The 16,837-nt window shown below is 46.7% G+C and overlaps 2 protein-coding genes across 2 annotated transcripts; both read right to left on the bottom strand.

The window, feature by feature from the left end:
* On the bottom strand, positions 1-3,946 carry LOC123403187 (3-ketoacyl-CoA thiolase 2, peroxisomal-like). The gene is given in 15 exon segments (XM_045097140.1): positions 1-355; positions 456-539; positions 702-810; positions 889-1,012; positions 1,131-1,227; positions 1,312-1,444; positions 1,646-1,723; positions 1,809-1,916; positions 1,998-2,065; positions 2,156-2,254; positions 2,372-2,498; positions 2,604-2,688; positions 3,544-3,565; positions 3,568-3,619; positions 3,775-3,946. Coding segments are annotated over 15 exon segments (1,380 nt in total). The 5' UTR covers positions 3,856-3,946; the 3' UTR covers positions 1-242.
* Positions 3,947-7,899: 3,953 nt separating this feature from the next.
* On the bottom strand, positions 7,900-12,244 carry LOC123403186 (telomere-binding protein 1-like). The gene is made up of 10 exons (XM_045097139.1): positions 11,936-12,244; positions 11,737-11,822; positions 10,709-11,624; positions 10,320-10,448; positions 10,046-10,138; positions 9,885-9,964; positions 9,202-9,446; positions 8,768-9,019; positions 8,615-8,678; positions 7,900-8,513 (listed from the first exon to the last, which is right to left on the bottom strand). Exons 2-10 carry the CDS (start codon positions 11,812-11,814, stop codon positions 8,355-8,357), a joined length of 2,016 nt encoding a protein of 671 aa, XP_044953074.1. The 5' UTR covers positions 11,815-11,822; positions 11,936-12,244; the 3' UTR covers positions 7,900-8,354.
* Between the last annotated feature and the right edge of the window lie 4,593 nt (positions 12,245-16,837).

The following is a 16,837-nucleotide window of genomic DNA, read 5'->3' as shown; positions in this document are numbered from 1 at the left end:
TTTCCACCTTCAAAGCAAGGCTTGTTACTTCAGAAGAAAAAAACATCTTTTATTCAGAACAAACGTACACGAAAGCCTTATGTCACTAATAATACATCCTTTTTTATCCCCCACGAAATTACATTACTTCAAACTTCTTGCCTGTAAAAATTATTCTTCTGCTGTGGGTCTGTCTTTGCTGCTGCTGCTGCTGCTGCTTGTGATGATCTATACCTGAGGATGGTCGATTTCATTCCACGCCTCTACTTCGCAGCATCCTTGGACAGGAAGTTGTGCGACTGGATGTGGCGCACGTTGGAGAGCTCGTCCACCGAGTCGCCCCGCTCGAAGACGGCCGCCGCGCCCATGCCGGATCCTGCGATCCACAATAACATTGCGTGTTCAGTTACCAGCACAAACCGCGTTATTATTAACTGTGTGTGTGAGCGGCGGGGTTCAGAGGGGGGAAAACAAACCGATGCACATGGTCACGACCCCGAATCTGCAGTCCCTGCCCCGGCGCTTCATTTCGTTCAGAAGGGTCGAGATGCACCGTGCGCCTGAAGAAAACAAACATGCTCAACGGGTTAGCACATCGTCTGCACAGATGATGCAGGGACAGTTTATTATTCGCAGCAGCAGTGCTTCTGTTGGCACAATCGCATTCCATGGACTAACTAATAAAAGCTCCCATACAGGCGAGCAGATGTACAGTTAATTACCTGTTGCACCAAGAGGGTGCCCCATAGCGATGGCACCTCCATTCACGTTCACCTTTGACCTGTCGAGTCCCAGCTTGTTGCAGCAGTAGACAAATTGAGAGGCAAAGGCCTACATATGGGTGAATCGGGTGTCAATAATTGCAACGTAGAAAGGGAGAAAAACTGGGATTGTAACAATTTAACACACCTCATTCAATTCAAAGAGATCGATGTCGTCAATCTCAAGGCCAGCAGACTTCACTGCAGCAGGTATTGCGACCGCAGGACCGATGCCCATAACAGCTGGATCCACTCCAACAGCAACGAAACTCCTGAAACCATGATTAGAGGTTAAAACATAATAATCAGTAAAGCAATGTGGTGTCACTATATCTCAAATATCACCAGGAGACGCATCAATAATGGGGCAAGGGAAGGCAGATGCAGCACCTGAAAACGCCGAGTATAGGAAGCCCCTTGCTCACCGCAACAGATCTCTTCATGAGAAGAACAGCTCCAGCACCATCACTCACTTGGCTAGAATTTCCTACATAGGTTTAACAGAAACTTTCAGATACAGACAAACAGGCTTCTATTCGGAATAGTGTCAGCACACAGAGTTCTGCAATACCTGCAGTCGTAGTCCCATCCTTCTTAAAAACTGTTTTAAGCTTGGCCAATCCAGATGGCGTGGTCCCAGGCCTAATCCCATCATCAACTGATATCACAACTTTCTTCTCCTCTCCAGTTTTGGGGTCAATGATCTGAAGAATGAGACAATATCAGTGACTAATACTCATATAAAAAAAACACTTTACGGTAAATAAAGTGTTCCTCATCTGCATAACTAGCAGATGAAACACATTTGAAAACACCAATTTTGAGACTGTCATAAATGCACCCCGATCAGAAAATAGGTTATTCTGCTCCTAATATACAGCAAAATAAGGAGCAACGTCGTTTACCTTAGTATGCACCGGAATAATCTCATCCTTGAACTTTCCAGAAGCCGTGGCTGCAGCAGCTCTCGCATGAGACTCAGCCTGTTAGAAGACAAATTTTATTCACATTTTCATACAAGGGGAAGCAATGGAATTAAAACATAGTGCATATGCCTGGGGAACTCACAGCAGCCTTATCTTGCTCTTGTCTGGTTACACCGTATCGCTCAGCAACATTTTCAGATGTTATTCCCATGGGTAGAAGACAATCCTGTGCTTTCTGTAGTTCAATGACCTGCAAAGAAAAATGTGTTACCAAGGCACAAGCAGAGTAAGTTACGTGGAGCAAAACACACGATGCTTATAGAATCCTTACTCTTGGGTTTACTTGGCCTTCCCAACCAACAGAGTTTACCGACATGGACTCGAGACCTGCACCAATCCCTGTTTTGGAACAAAAAGCTGTAGTTCAGCACCTCTGATGACTCAAAACGAAGTATGCAGTAAAATTAGCACAAAGTGCATTGCAATTACCTATGTCATAGAAACCAGCTTTTATAGCAGCGGCAACATCAGCTACTGCTTGTAGCCCAGATGAGCATTGTCGGTTCACAGTTCTCACAGGAACGGTCTCTGCATCAACGAAGAGTGAATTAAGGAAGTGGAACTCGCTGCACATACGAAAGAAACCCGTTCTTTCATATGAGGATGGCATATAGCATTATATGATTTTGACAACATAGTATTTACCAGGAATTCCAGCCAACAGAGATGCCGTCCTGCACTCAATGGCACGCTGAGAACCCGGGCCTAGCACCGTCCCGACTACAACGTCGCCGATCTCAGCTGGGTTGATTCCAGTTTTGTCCAGAACAGCCTATGCATGGGAATGTCCAGTGAGCAATAATCTGAGAACGCTGTCCTCTCGTTTTGAACGAGCCAGCGAACAGGACCACAAAGAGGAACATGCTTAAGTTCAAACCTTGAGGACAGGGGTAAGAAGGTCCTCCGGGTACGTGTCCTTGAAGCCTCCTCGCTTGGCCTTGCATATCGGTGTCCGGTAGGCACTGCAGGCGTCACAGCAGCAAGCAAGAAGAAGGTGATAATCAGAACAAACACGTCATCCATTCCATGATCATTCGGTTCCGTGATTTCGTACTCTTGAGTATTGATGTTTTGGCTTTGTTGCCTTACATCAACTTCAATGAAGATTGATGTGTGCATCACAATGATGCAGAGGCCGGTGGTTTCAACCTCCTTTTTTTCCAAAAAACAAAACGAAAAAAAAGAATAGCGCTCCGCATTTCCAGAACCTAGCTTCTAGTGGTACACAATTTGGACAGCAACTGTTGTAATGAGCTAGCCGCTGGCAAAGTACAGGATCCGAACTCTGAACTGTGATTTGCATAGCATAATGCAGCCATAAAGAAGAACGCTCTGCATTTCCAGAACCTAGCTTCCACATAATTTGGGCAGCAACTGTTGTAATGAGCTAGCCACAGGCAGATTACAAGATCTGAACTGTGAACTGTGTGATGACCGTGGATCAAGTGTTGGTTCTTGTAAAAACAATCGGCACGATCATCTAGCATGGCTGGTGTGCTTGTAAGACGGTACTAGTACAAGGTTAATTAATTAGGCTGTGGGGGAAAAAAATAATCAGTCCCTGCATATTTGACCACCTGACCTGAACTGAACTGAACTCGGCTCAACTACTGTTGGGGGGTTCGGCTGTGTACCAGCTGAAGAACCAACTAATTGTCCCCCTCTGTTGAACTAGACTAGAGGAGCTGAGGATGCGAATCGGAACTGGCGTCAATTTGCCTGCCGTTAGCGCGTGGTAAACGGATATGCTAGTATTAGCAAGAAGAGAATGACTGGATCGGCGGGCAGGTGAGGGAGGGGAGGGGGATTGGGCTTACGCGACGATGACGACGTCGTCCCGAAGCAGGAGGTCCTCTGGTAGGCGGCGCTGTCCCCGGCCGCGCACGCCGACGCCTGCAAGCACCAATCAACCGGTCAGCTCGGCAAGCTCCCGCCCGCGTAGAAAGAAGAGGATCGCGGGAAGAGGAAGAGGGGGAAAGAAATCGCGGGGGGGGGGGGGGGGGGGGGGGGGGGGGGGGGGGGGGGGGGAGGGGAGGAGGAGATCTCACGGAAAGCTGGCTGCCGGCGGAGGCGGGGGAGGGGAGGAGGTGCGCGAGGAGCACGCGCTGCCGGTCGATCGCCTTCTCCATGGAGGAAGCAGGGAGAGGGAGATCCCCTTGCGCTGACTCTGTGGAGCTCGGGGTCGGAGGAGGGAGGCGTGTTCTTGCTGGGCAGCGATGGAAGGGAGATCGTTGGTTGGTTGGTTCTTATCGAAAAGGGAAGCGGCCGAAGCGAAAGCGGCTGTTCGCACGTAACGTCACGCAACCTTTAATCACAGCAGCACGCGCACGTTCAGACCGGATCAGACGTGCCACTCGTGGTAACAGATTTTGGCTGCATATATATCCCACCTCCGTTGAGTTTTTTATTCATTTATATTATTTAAAAAGATCAGACCTATTATTATTATATTTGAATCGCGTAAACACGATGCGCAGAGCGTAGAGACGTGCGATGTCGAGCCCACTCGTTGTCCCGTAAGCGGCCCAAGCAATATCAACATCTCCGAGTCCACCAACGAGGACATCGCAATCACACGAGACGACACCTTCGTCAAGGAGAACGACGTCGTCGCCATCCGACCAGATCATCGGGGCCTAAGGTTTCCTTTGACGCTCGAAGCGGGACGCGGATGACGGCCATGGCGGACCTTCCAAGAAGGGAACGGCAAACCGCGGGGCTGCCGGCGTCGAAAGGCCGGGCGAGGGTTTTAGCCTGGCCAAGAGCCCAAGTAATCCCAAGCCATCCGAGAAAGATTTGAGGAAAAGGAAGTCAAGTAATCGGTCAAAACCGCCAACACATGCAAGAAGAAAATGAAATGCTTCTGCTATATCATGGGCTTTCAAATAGTATGCTTTTTTGCGTACATAACTTTCAAATAGTACGCTTTCCGGCACATATAACTTTATGTGCTTCACTGGCGAGCCCATAGATCCACCTCCCTTATGCATGTCGATCAGGCAACCGGTGGAAGAGAGGGGATTCCCGATGCCTCGGCTCTCACCGGTAGTTTATGTCGGGGGTTTTCTTGTAGGGGCGGGCAGAGTTCGGGGATGGCGGAGCTTCATTGTCAAGTTAGTCTTGTGTCTGTGATCCTCCTTGAGTTTTGTCCATTGGGATGGAGTAGGCAGAGCTTCGGTGTAGATTTATGTCGTCCATTGGGGCGGTGATGTTAGGGTTTTTCGTTGTACTTGTCTAACAATGAAATCCATGCCAGACGCTTTAGATTGATTCATGGATGAGCGCTAGGCCCTAGTGCACGTGCGCACAAAGACTTCTCTTTTTGTCATTTACAAGGTCAAGCTCGCTCTATTTGGGCAGCGGCGACAACGATGCATTGGTGGCTAGTTCTCACGGGGTAGTGGTTGTTTGGCGGTGCAAGGTCTTCGATGTAATCTTTTATTTGTTTGAGGTGCTATGTATTTTCTAGTGCATCTAGATCGCTCCCTCCCTTCCACACATCTTCTCTAAACGTTCGGGCGCATAGCCCGGACAAAACATGTCAACCCCCCCCCCCTCATTTCTTCCCTTAATATCCGGACGGATAACCCGGACAAAAGATGTCACCCCCCTTTTCTCTAAACGTTCGGGCAGATAGCCCGGACAAAAGATGTCACCCCCACTTCTTCCTTAAACATTCGGGTGGACAGCCCGGACACACGATATCACCCGACAAGACACCCCACTTCCACTCTAAACGTCCGGGCGAACAACCCGGATAAGAAATGCCACCCAGTCCCCCCCCCCCCTCCTCTCTACACACACACACACACACACGCACTTCCTCCCTAAACATCCGGGCAGACAACCAAGACCGTCCTGACAAAAATATGCATCCCAACCGTACCTTCTCCCACTTCCTTCATAAACTTACAGACGGACAACCAGGTCAGGGCCCAAAAAAGCGCCACCCAAAAGGACCTCAACCCCAAAGAAACCAACTCAAACATCGAGTTAGTGTTGCACCCCTCATATCCCCCCTTATGTGGGGCGGATATGGAAACGCACAAACACGTCCGCCATGTCAGATACAATTCAGACCCATACCAAATCCCTTCTAATCGTCTGCCATGCTCGCATGTTCGTCCTCCTTCCATGCCCAAGTAATGGATCTCCTTCACCCTCAATTGGCCTCTATGCCTTCATCCTCGTCCATCGTCCAAGATGTGGATGCCCACTACCCACCCCACAACACCATGGAAGATAGCTCAACGGACTTCGTGGGCGTCCTGGTCATTGCAACCAACCTGGAGACTTTCATCATGGAGGGAGCGTCATGCCCACAGCGCTTCTGCGAAGATAGGAAAAGGAGGCCTTCATCATGGACTTGGTCGTGTTCGCTCCGTCTATGAGAAGGTATCTGCCCCGTTCATGCTCGACGTCGTTTTGGCCTCACAATGGTCGGGCATCCCCGATGCCTAGACACATGAGGAAGCGGTCGTCTCTCTCTATGTTTATTTTAGTTTGTTGAATTTGATGAGGAACAATATGATCTACGCGCATGTCGAAAACGAGGGTTTAAATTTGAAAGGTGTGACTGGTGAGGCGGGCAAATGAGGAGCCTGGCGGCATTACACGCGTGCAGACATTAGGATGTCGGATTTGCCCAATCCAGTTATAGATGTTCTTATGAACCTTTATGATAAAAAAATTGGTATTTTTTTGTAAAAAAATGGTTACACAAACACAGGGAAGGAGGCGCTATACCAGACCGAAGGGAGCATGAGCTCCCTTTTTTTGTTGGACTAGGCATGTGCTCGTGCATTGTCATGTAGGCCAAATATTTTTTTAAACGCAATAAGAGACCAGACAGGATAAATATTGATGCAAACAAAATAAAAAAAATAAAATTATGTTTTGTTTATAAAGCATAGATTTTGTGCCATTGCCTAAACTGAAAAATAGATATATGCCCGTAATTGATCTGCTTTATTGGATACCAAAGATAAAAGATCGATTGATATTTATTTCTTTGCGAACTGCAAACTTGATGCTATTTATATGGTTACCAAAAATGACCGATCGGTGCCAAATTTTATCATAAGAAATAATCTATTTACAGATTATGAATTTTTTGCTATTTACTGGATTACCAAAGATGTCTGACCGATACCAGCTTTATCATAAGACATGATTTATGGCCTGTTTGAAACCATTCAGATTATATAATCCATTTTTTATAATCTATTCTATCTCCAAACAGAATAGATTATGATGTAGATTATAAAAACTAGATTGACAGATTATTAAAAACTCACAATCTACTCTACCCCAGCTAAAATCAGATTATGAATTGTTAATGACCCATTACCATTGTAAAGTTGGAGATAATTACATTCCTGCCACCGCCACCTTCCTTTTAAAAAAAACAAAGGGCAGACAGATCATTATGTAATGTAAAACCTGGAATACAGTTTATATAATCTGACATCCAAACATGTCCACCTAGATTATTTTTATAAACCAGATTATATAATCTATCTCCATAATCCAGATTATCATAATCTATTGTGGTTCCAAACAAGGGCTTACTTACAAACCCTGAGTTATTTATGTACCAAAGGTTTCATCTAATCTATTGGGTTGCCAAAGGTTGATTTGTTGAAACAAGAAGAGGATGGAAAACCAAGAAAACCCGATGGAAGGTGATGGGAAAGGAAAATCGAGGAAAGACGAAAACAATTTACATTCTTTTTAAGTAGCAGAGATAGAGCAAACCCAAACAGCAACTACTCCCTCCGTTCCAAAATATAAGACCTTTTAGGGATTTCACTAGGAGATTACATACGAAGCAAAATGAGTGAATCTATACTCTAAAATATGTGTACATCCCTATGTAGTTTATAGTACAATCTCTAAAAGGTTTTATATTTAGTAACGGAGGGAGTAGTATGGAGAAAAGACCATTTCTTGGTCTGGATATACCCCTATGCTATGCTGATCCCGTATCCACATGAGCTGAACCGCCTTCAGACGTCAGGCCTGACGGCTAACGCCTTCCCCAACTGGACCAGCTCTACCTGCCGGCCGATCATCATCATAAGGGCCATTGCTATTTCTATGCTACAGTACATCACATTCATTTCCAAACCACTGCAAACAAACATGAAACATACAAAGAAACTGGCATCCCATCCCAACAAAGAAAATGCATATTTCCATCCATGCCCAGAGAAGGAAACATCCATCAATCTCCTTTAAAAACACTCTGCATATCCAGCATTCTGCATGTAACCTAAGTACATCCAACAGAGAAACAAACATCACATATATAGACAGACAGAGAAACAGTTTGCCGCCTCTTCTCCTCAACCATCAACATTTTCTAGCTACATACTACAGCAGAAATACTCAAACCCAGGCAGGATCCACACCAGGTTTTGACTTTGGACCATCTGGAAACCATACAAACAGAGTAACAGACATATACCGAACTAGACACCATCGCCCAGACCTGCATTGTCATTGTCATTGCCATTGACGCTGCCATTTGCCTCTCTCCAGCACCAGCCAGGAGCAGTTGCTTCGTTTCTCCTCTTTTTTTTTTCTTTTTTTTTTTACACAGGGATGGATGGATGGAAGCATCGGCCTAGTCCCGGCCTTCGTCCTCATCGCGCTTGGCGTGGTGCACGGTCCAGTAGGCCTGCGCCGCCAGCACGCGGTCCAGGAGGCCCTGCGGCGGTATTGCCCGGCCACGACGGAGCTGCGGGGGGATGCTCGCCGTGTGCACCAGGTTCTTCCACTTATCCTGGTTCAACAACAAAGACATCTCAGCGCGGGCTCATCAGGCGGCAAGGTAATTAGCTGTGAAATGGAGCATTTCCTGCATAGCCATTTTTGAGGGATTACCTTGAGGTCAACATAGGTCCTCTCCTCGTTGTCGCTAAACGCATGGTTCTTGACATTTTTCCACCTGAAGAAACATATAAACAGGGGGCACATGAGACGAAATGATGTGATCTGCGGTGATCCTGCGGTGGAAGAATTGTTCTGGGCACAAACCTGCCGAATCCAAGCAGCTCAACAGCTTCCACCAGCAACTCCACCTCAGCGACCGAGAAGGGCCTCCGCTTACGCCTTTGCCCGAAATCCCTCTGCCTTGACCTGGGAACAACTGGCACGATGGCCAGCGCATCTGGGTTTGAAGCCCCATAGGGGACGATCGCTTGGCAGATTTCTGGCCTGACTTGTGTAGCCCCTTCATAGGGATAATCACCCAGAGTGCAGCTTATAAAAGGTTGTTCGAACTTTATCCTGGAAAAATGGTGGAGTATAGGAAATCCTTAGATGAGCATAAACATTAGAGATCAAGCAAAATGATATTTCGAAGCATCTGCAAAGCATCTTGATAATGCTTTTCTTCTTTCTGATCAGTACACCTAATGCAAATCTCCAGTATAGTAGTGTGAGAAAAGGTGGCTTTATGGGTAACCTACTTCGTTAGTGGATTCACAACAGATGGACCAGCGGAGTCCATTTCTTCAGGTGCTATACCCGAAGGATGAGAATCTTGCTTAGCTTCACATTCCAGTGTGAAGCCTATGCTATCTGGTTTTACCCCGTGGCAAATCCCAGCCTGATGAAGCGTCTTATTGTCATCTTGAATGATCTTCCCTTGAAGTAGCACACTGACGCTGAGGCTGCCTTCAATTTTACTAGTAACGGCATCCATTACAATTCTCTGAAGACAAAATTGAAACATGTTATCCATAAGAAGGTAACAGCAACAAATATTTCAAGTGCAGAGCAATTATGGTAATACATGAAGACAGAGGAAAATGCCACTGAAATTTTTCCATGTTGGATAGATCAAAATTACTGCTAAAATGCATCATCCTTTTAGTATACACCAATATTTTATATTGCTGGAATTTAAATAACCAGTCAGCTAGACACCAGCAGTAATGTATTCTTAATTCTGTAATGCAACACCAACGGGGAACAGGGAATGCCAGATCTGCTCACTGATTTTCCACAAAAGATTATTGGAGATAATGTTACTGATGATAGATTACTGACAGCAAAGAATAAAGAGAATATCCTGTTAGCACATCGAGTGCATGGTTGCTAATAAGTCAACAATTATTTTATACAATTTGATGCACATATAATGTTTTACCTTCAATGAACCAACTGTTGCATTTTCAGGGACCTCAATTGATAGCTCAGGAATGTTGAACGACTTGATGATGAACTTGACTGGAAATAAACGAAAGCAATAGTAAGTCATCGTGTCAAAGAATCAAGTAATGGACTACAGAAACAAATATTCAGGATTACCATTACAGCCCTCAGAAGCACATGGCTTTCTTTGACTGGACTCAAAAGCACAAGTTGGATCCTGACCTCCCCTGGAGCATGATGTCCCACTGGCTGGAAATGGCAACCAGCATTTTACTTTAGGAAGTATACCAAAACAGGAAGTGAGTCTATCCAATACTGTGCATCAAATGATAAGCTGTACCATCTTTGTAAAATGTTACAATTGAATCATCCTAAGCAATTTGTGCCCTTTAAATACCAGGAAAAATGGCAATACAGGTATGCTACATACTTTCAGTCAGGATCCCTTCATCAGATGGCTGTGCAGAGTAGCATTCTGCTACTTTTTTTGTCTTGAGCATTCGCTGCATCTGTGCCTTTCGACGTGTAGCAGATGTCTTCTTTCCACAGAACTTGCTACCTTTAAATAAAACAACACTATTCAGCACAATTCCAGCTATAACCAGCGCAAATGATATATAGATTTTTAAAAGGGGTTGATTTTCATTTCCTCCACAGCTCCACAGTTTCCATAAGAAATGAATCTTTCTTTTGCTACTCTATATCATTTTTTCGTTTTTTCCCCATATCATGGTAAATGATATAGAGTAGCAAAAGAAATATTCTTCTTGTTATGGAAACTATGGGGATGGGGAGGACATAAAGCCCAACTCCAAATACCTTTCTTGGGCAGCTCTCCACACATCTTACTGCGAGCTGCCTTCCTCATCCTGGTGGCAAACAATCTCCTTGTTCTACAGTCACCTATATATGACAAATAACCACCCTTACTTCCTGAGGTGCTTGGATGCACACACCTGGTGGGTTTTTCATCATTATCTATATCTGCAGCATGCTGCACTTGACCCGGACAGAATGGAGAAGACTTGTGGCCATTGTCATGGCCACCCAAGTGCACTCCTGAGCTACTCTCAGAATTAAGCACAGAAGGTTTGATATCCACATCCATGGTGTCAGCCGAACCATGCAGAGCTGTGGCATCGCCATCTACCTGACTTCTGGTTATTGCAGGTGTGACTTGATGCACTTGTTTAACATCTGCTGATGTCGGGAAACAAGGATGGCATACTCCAATAGTTCCATACTCTGGAATTGTGCCAAGACCACAATCCAACAGAGATGGTTTTGTACAAGTAACCAATGAGCCCTCAACAAACACATCCGGCTTCTTTTCTACCAGTGACTCTGCTGCTGCATCAGCAACGTTTTGGGTCAATAAGTTGTCTGCATCTGCCTTTTCTATTAGTGACCCCTCTACTGTATCAGCAACATTTTGGGTCGATAAGTCCTCTGTCTTAAGTATGCTAGTTTCTACGAGAGAGGCACAGATACCATCACAGCCCACTGGATAGCCTCCGCAGCAACCATTCTTCAATGCTGTGCTATTAAGCTGTGGGGCTTCATCAACTTGTTCTGATTTAGCAGTTGCCCTGTCTGAATTATGACTTGCCGCTGCTCTATCTTGGTCGCTTTCGGTGGAATAATCATCCTCATCCGAAGACAACGATTCTGCAACTGTGGCGAGCAAATCAAGAGCATACATCTGCTTTTTCTTTAACCTCGCAGAGCGCTTCACCTGGAATGATTACAATTGGCCATCAGCACAGGTCCAATATGCATTTCCAAGACAGCATAATACAGAATCAAACATGTGCAAGAGCCTGTCACAAAAGAAAAAAAATGTGTACCGGAGCCAGAGTCGTGTCCCGTGGCTTGCGAGGCCGCCGGACAACGGATCCTCCCTCGGACTTCTTCCGGAACACCATTTCCTGGCCTGAAATGGAGAAGAGAGCGCTCACCGGGCAGCCAGGGGCGGATCTCCAGGAATTGGGCAGGTCGGCGGGGTTTATCCAATCGTAGGACGAAATCGAACAAGCAAGCCCGTACCTTTGGAGCCCAATGGGCAAAGACTGCAGGCGGGGCGGAGGGCGGACTGGAGCGGCGAAGCGCGCGATGGAGCGCGCGGCGGCAGCCGGCCGGGACGGAGATTCAGAGCCGCGTCTGGTACAGGGTGGTGGGTCGGGGCAGGAGCCCGTCGCGGGGCGGAGGGGGGCTACGCTGGCCCGATCTGGCCTCCGGGCAGGAGGAGGGGGGAGGGGGTGGAGGGCGGGGGAGGGTCTCGCCGCCCGAGCGCTCGCCGGGGCCGGACGGGGGATGGCGGAGGAGAGGAACGGGTAAAACCCTGTGAACTCAGATGATTTGGTTTTTGGGTCTGTGTGTGTGGGTGGTTTTTGTTCTCGCCGCTGCTTCCGATTGCTTCTACCCTTTGCGGTAGTAAAACCCTAGCATCACTTTCCCCTGTTTTTATCCACAAAAACCCGCTCGCCGGCCCGCCCTCGCCCACCGTATGATTTCAGATCTGTGTGTCGTATTTACCCATCTGCCGTTACAGGTTGAAAAAGCAGTAGAGATTTGGCTGTATCACGGATGTCTATACACTTTTGATATAAATTAGAGAAATGCTCGAGATTTGATAGTATCGTGGAGCGGATCGGGCGTCGTATCTACTCACCACCGTTATGAGTTGGGGATGCGGTAAAGATTTGGTCAAGATTGGGTGGTTTATCTACACACCGCCATTACAAGTCGAAGAAGTAATAGATGTTGGGTCGTATCATGAAGCGCAATTTACTCTTGTATCAACAAAGGCAATGTACGAAATGGACTACCTTTTATAAAAAAGAGAAAGGTAATGTAACAATTGTAGTCAGTAGAAGTATGACTATGTGTCTAAATATGACCTTTAACTCCAAACCTGACTTGAAATGAATTTTTGCTTGAGTTGCATTCAAGTGAAGTGAATGGCCGCCATGTGGGACTTATATAGGTCAAGGGTACTTGAAAGTGCCAAGACTATGCTTAAGATAAAGAGAAAGTACATGCTTGGTAGGACACGAAGTTCATGCTTAACGATGGACTACAAATGTGAGGGGGGGCATTGGCCTGTTGTGGACCAAAACAACGGACCACCCTCTAATGAGCTTCTTTACACTTGAGCATTTTACAAATTAGAGAACTTGTGGAGGCGTGACTACTTTTAAGTCTTCCTTTGTCCCCTGCATCGCCCACCCCTGACGACACTAGGGAACTTCAGTTGTCGCCGCCATTAGGCCCTCCTTCCTTCTCTTCTCTTGACGCACCACCATCAGATAGCCGCACGGGAAGCCTGGGAGGGCGCCAGGTGAAAGAGCATGGTGCCCCTATGTTTAATGGTTGGCTTGAGTTATATTTGAAGGGTTTGTCCATAGGCATTGCTTGAAGATCATTTGTTGGTTTCAAGTTTATAAAAAGGAGATTATGTGTTGACCGAGGTGTCATTAAAAGAGTTAGGAAAAGTTTGGTCATGTGAGAGTTGAGCCTGTTGCAAACATGTCTTGAAGAAGAAGATTATGTGAACATTAATGTTTACCTTCAAAACATCATATTTATGAAGAGAGAAGATAAGATACAAGGTTGATCAAGACCATGTCAAAGAGTGATTCAAATTGATCAATACACAAAGGATAGAGGATGTACCGAGTGGCATAAAGTGATCCCATGGTATGGTAAGTATCGTTCATTATGCTTTGTGTACTAACCCATGATATATGTGAGGTTTCTTTGTGGGGTTAGGTATATTTCTATGGGCTTGCATAAAAAATAAGACCTCATATAACCCATGGAGGATGATATCAAGTGGCGATCGTCATGAAGGTTATGTTGTGCAAGTTCAGGTGGAGCATCACGAAGATCATGCTTGAAGCTTGCCATCCATTCTCAACATGTGAAGATGTGCAGAAAATAGGCTCACCCATAATGGAGTATGGGGGAGAAATCTACTAGTCTTCATCGAGCTAGCGCAATCAAGAAAGATGGTCCAACTTGAGGAAGTCAAGATCGTCATCTTCTAGCTCAAGTGGGCCATGCGGAAGGCAAATGTTTGACCTTGTTAGGTTTCCTATTTTATCGGCCTCATGGTGTTAGTTGGGAGACCGGGATATAGGGTTGTTTGTCATACTATCAAGGGGGCTCTCGAGTGAGTAGTTTGATCGTATCATTTGTAGAGAGCTCTTTTTAAAACCATTGCATCCTTGGCATCATCTTTCTTGGTTCTTGTTTGGCTTTTCTATATGAGAGTTTTTTTGAGATTGCGGTCGTCTTAATGACAAGCTCAAGTTAATCAAAAACGGATTTCATATGCATCATCTATTATGTTTTGGATGTTGGAGTTTTTGTCGGTTTTTAACTGAAGGAGGTTTCACACCTCTATATCATTGACATATTACTCTTGCCACTTCTGAAGATTTCCATCAACTATTGTTGTTATCTTTCCATCAAGCTTGAGTTTGTCAAAATCAAAGTTCATTTGCAGGAGTTATGGCAGTTTTGGTCTTACCTGTTTCCTGATCCACTTGTATTGCTCGTGCACGCGGTTGTACCTGCCTGACTAGTACTTACTTTTCAACCAACACCCGAGGGGTGATCCCCTCAGGTCAGTAGTGTTCCAGGTAGTGGAAAAGTGGATGTATCGCTAGCTCTCTAGCGGTCCAGGGGCCTTTGTTGGGGAACGTTTGTTGGGTAACGTAGCATAAATTCAAAAAAATTCCTACGCATATTCAGATCTTCCTATGGAGAGACCAGCAACGAGAGAGGGGTGAGTGCATCTTCATACCTTTGAAGATCGCTAAGCGGAAGCGTTGCTAGAACGCGGTTGATGGAGTCGTACTCACGGCGATTCACATCGCGGTGTGATTCCGATCTAGTGCCGAACCACGGCACCTCCGCGTTCAACACACGTGCAGCCCGGTGACGTCTCCCGCACCTTGATCCAGCAAGGAGGAGGGAGAGGTTGGGGAAGATCTCCGGCAGCACGACGGCATGGCGTCGATGGAGAGACGAGGTCTCCCGGCAGGGCTTCGCCAAGCACCGGCAGAGAGGAGGAGAAGGAAGAGCAGGGCTGCGCCGAGGGAGAGGAAGATTGGTGTCTCCAACAGCCCAAAGTGTCCACTATATATAGGGGGGGGGAGGGGCTGCGCCCCCTTGAGGGTTTCCCTCTCCTAGGAGGGGCGGCAGCCCTAGATGGGGGGAAGGTGCGGCGGCCAGGAGGGGAGGAGGGGTGGCGCACCCTTCTGGTGGGCCTTAGGCCCACCTGCGCTCGGGTTCCCCCCCTCTCCCCTCTTCTTGCGCCATGGGCTGAGTGTGGGGGCGCACCAGCCCACCTAGGGGCTGGTTCCCTCCCGCACTTGACCCATCTAGCCTCCCGGGGTGGTGGCCTCCTTCCGGTGGACCCCCAGGGCCACTTCCGATGGTCCCGGTACGTTACCGACGACGCCCGAAACACTTCCGGTGTCCAAAACCATCCGTCCTATATATCAATCTTTACCTCCGGACCATTCCGGAGCTCCTCGTGACGTCCGGGATCTCATCCGGGACTCCGCACAACTTTCGATAACCTCGTATAACAATTCCCTATAACCCTAGCGTCATCGAACCTTAAGTGTGTAGACCCTATGGGTTCGGGAGACAGGCAAACATGACTGAGACACCTCTCTGACCAATAACCATCAGCGGGGTCTGGATACCCATGGTGGCTCCCACTTGCTCCACGATGATCTCATCGGATGAACCACGATGTCAAGGATTCAATCAATCCCGTATACAATTCCCTTTGTCTGTCGGTATAGACCTTGCCCGAGATTCGATCGTCGGTATACCTATACCTTGTTCAATCTCGTTACCGGTAAGTCTATTTACTCGTTCCGTAGCACGTCATCGTGTGACTAACTCCTTAGTCACATTGAGCTCATGATGATGTTCTACCGAGTGGACCCAGAGTTACCTCTCCGTCACGCGGAGTGACAAATCCCGATCTCGATTCGTACCAACCCAATAGACACTTTCAGAGGTACCCATAGTGCACCTTTATAGTCACCCAGTTACGTTGCGACGTTTGATACACCCAAAGCACTCCTACGGTATCCGGGAGTTGCACAATCTCACGATCGAAGGAAAAGACACTTGACATTAGAAAAGCTTTAGCATACGAACAATACGATCTAGTGCTATGCTTAGGATTGGGTCTTATCCATCACATCATTCTCCCAATGATGTGATCCCGTTATCAATGACATATAATGCCCATGATCAGGAAACCATGATCATCTATTGATCAACGAGCTAGCCAACTAGTGGCTTGCTAGGGACACATTGTGATCTATTTATTCACACATGTATTACTGTTTCCTGTCAATACAATTATAGCATGAACAATAGACGATTATCATGAACAAGGAAATATGATAATAACCATTTGATTATTGCCTCTAGGGCATATTTCCAACAGTCTCCCACTTGCACTAGAGTCAAGAATCTAGTTACATTGTGATGTATCGAACACCCATAGCATCATGGTGTTGATCATTTTTTGCTCGTGGAAGAGGTTTAGTCAACGGGTCTGCAACATTCAGATCCGTGTGTACTTTACAAATATCTATCACTCCACTCTGGACATGGTCCTGGATGGAGTTGTAGCGGCGTTTGATGTGCTTCGTCTTTCGGTGAAACCTGGGCTCCTTGGCTATGGCAATGGCTCAGTGTTATCACAGAAGAGTGTCATTGGACCCGACGCGCTTGGAACCACTCCAAGGTCGGTGATGAGCTCCTTCATCCAAATTCCGTCATGAGCTGTTTCTGAAGCAGCTATGTACTCCGCTTCACATGTAGATGCTGCCACGACTTCTTGCTTGGTGCTGCACCAGCTCACTACCCCACCATTCAAAACATATACGTATCCGGTCTGTGACTTAGAGT

Source organism: Hordeum vulgare, chromosome 6H (genome assembly GCF_904849725.1).
Source record: "Hordeum vulgare subsp. vulgare chromosome 6H, MorexV3_pseudomolecules_assembly, whole genome shotgun sequence".
Taxonomy (NCBI): domain Eukaryota; kingdom Viridiplantae; phylum Streptophyta; class Magnoliopsida; order Poales; family Poaceae; genus Hordeum; species Hordeum vulgare.
This window is presented reverse-complemented; position numbering and strand designations above follow the sequence as displayed.

Excerpts from the sequence above, each read along its gene's own strand:
- LOC123403186 (XM_045097139.1), bottom strand. The coding sequence starts at position 11,814 with ATGGTGTTCCGGAAGAAGTCCGAGGGAGGATCCGTTGTCCGGCGGCCT. Across the intron at positions 10,449-10,708 it reads TGGAGAGCTGCCCAAGAAAG|GTAGCAAGTTCTGTGGAAAG; the intron begins GTATTTGGAGTT and ends TTTTATTTAAAG. Across the intron at positions 10,139-10,319 it reads TGAAGGGATCCTGACTGAAA|CCAGTGGGACATCATGCTCC; the intron begins GTATGTAGCATA and ends TGCCATTTCCAG.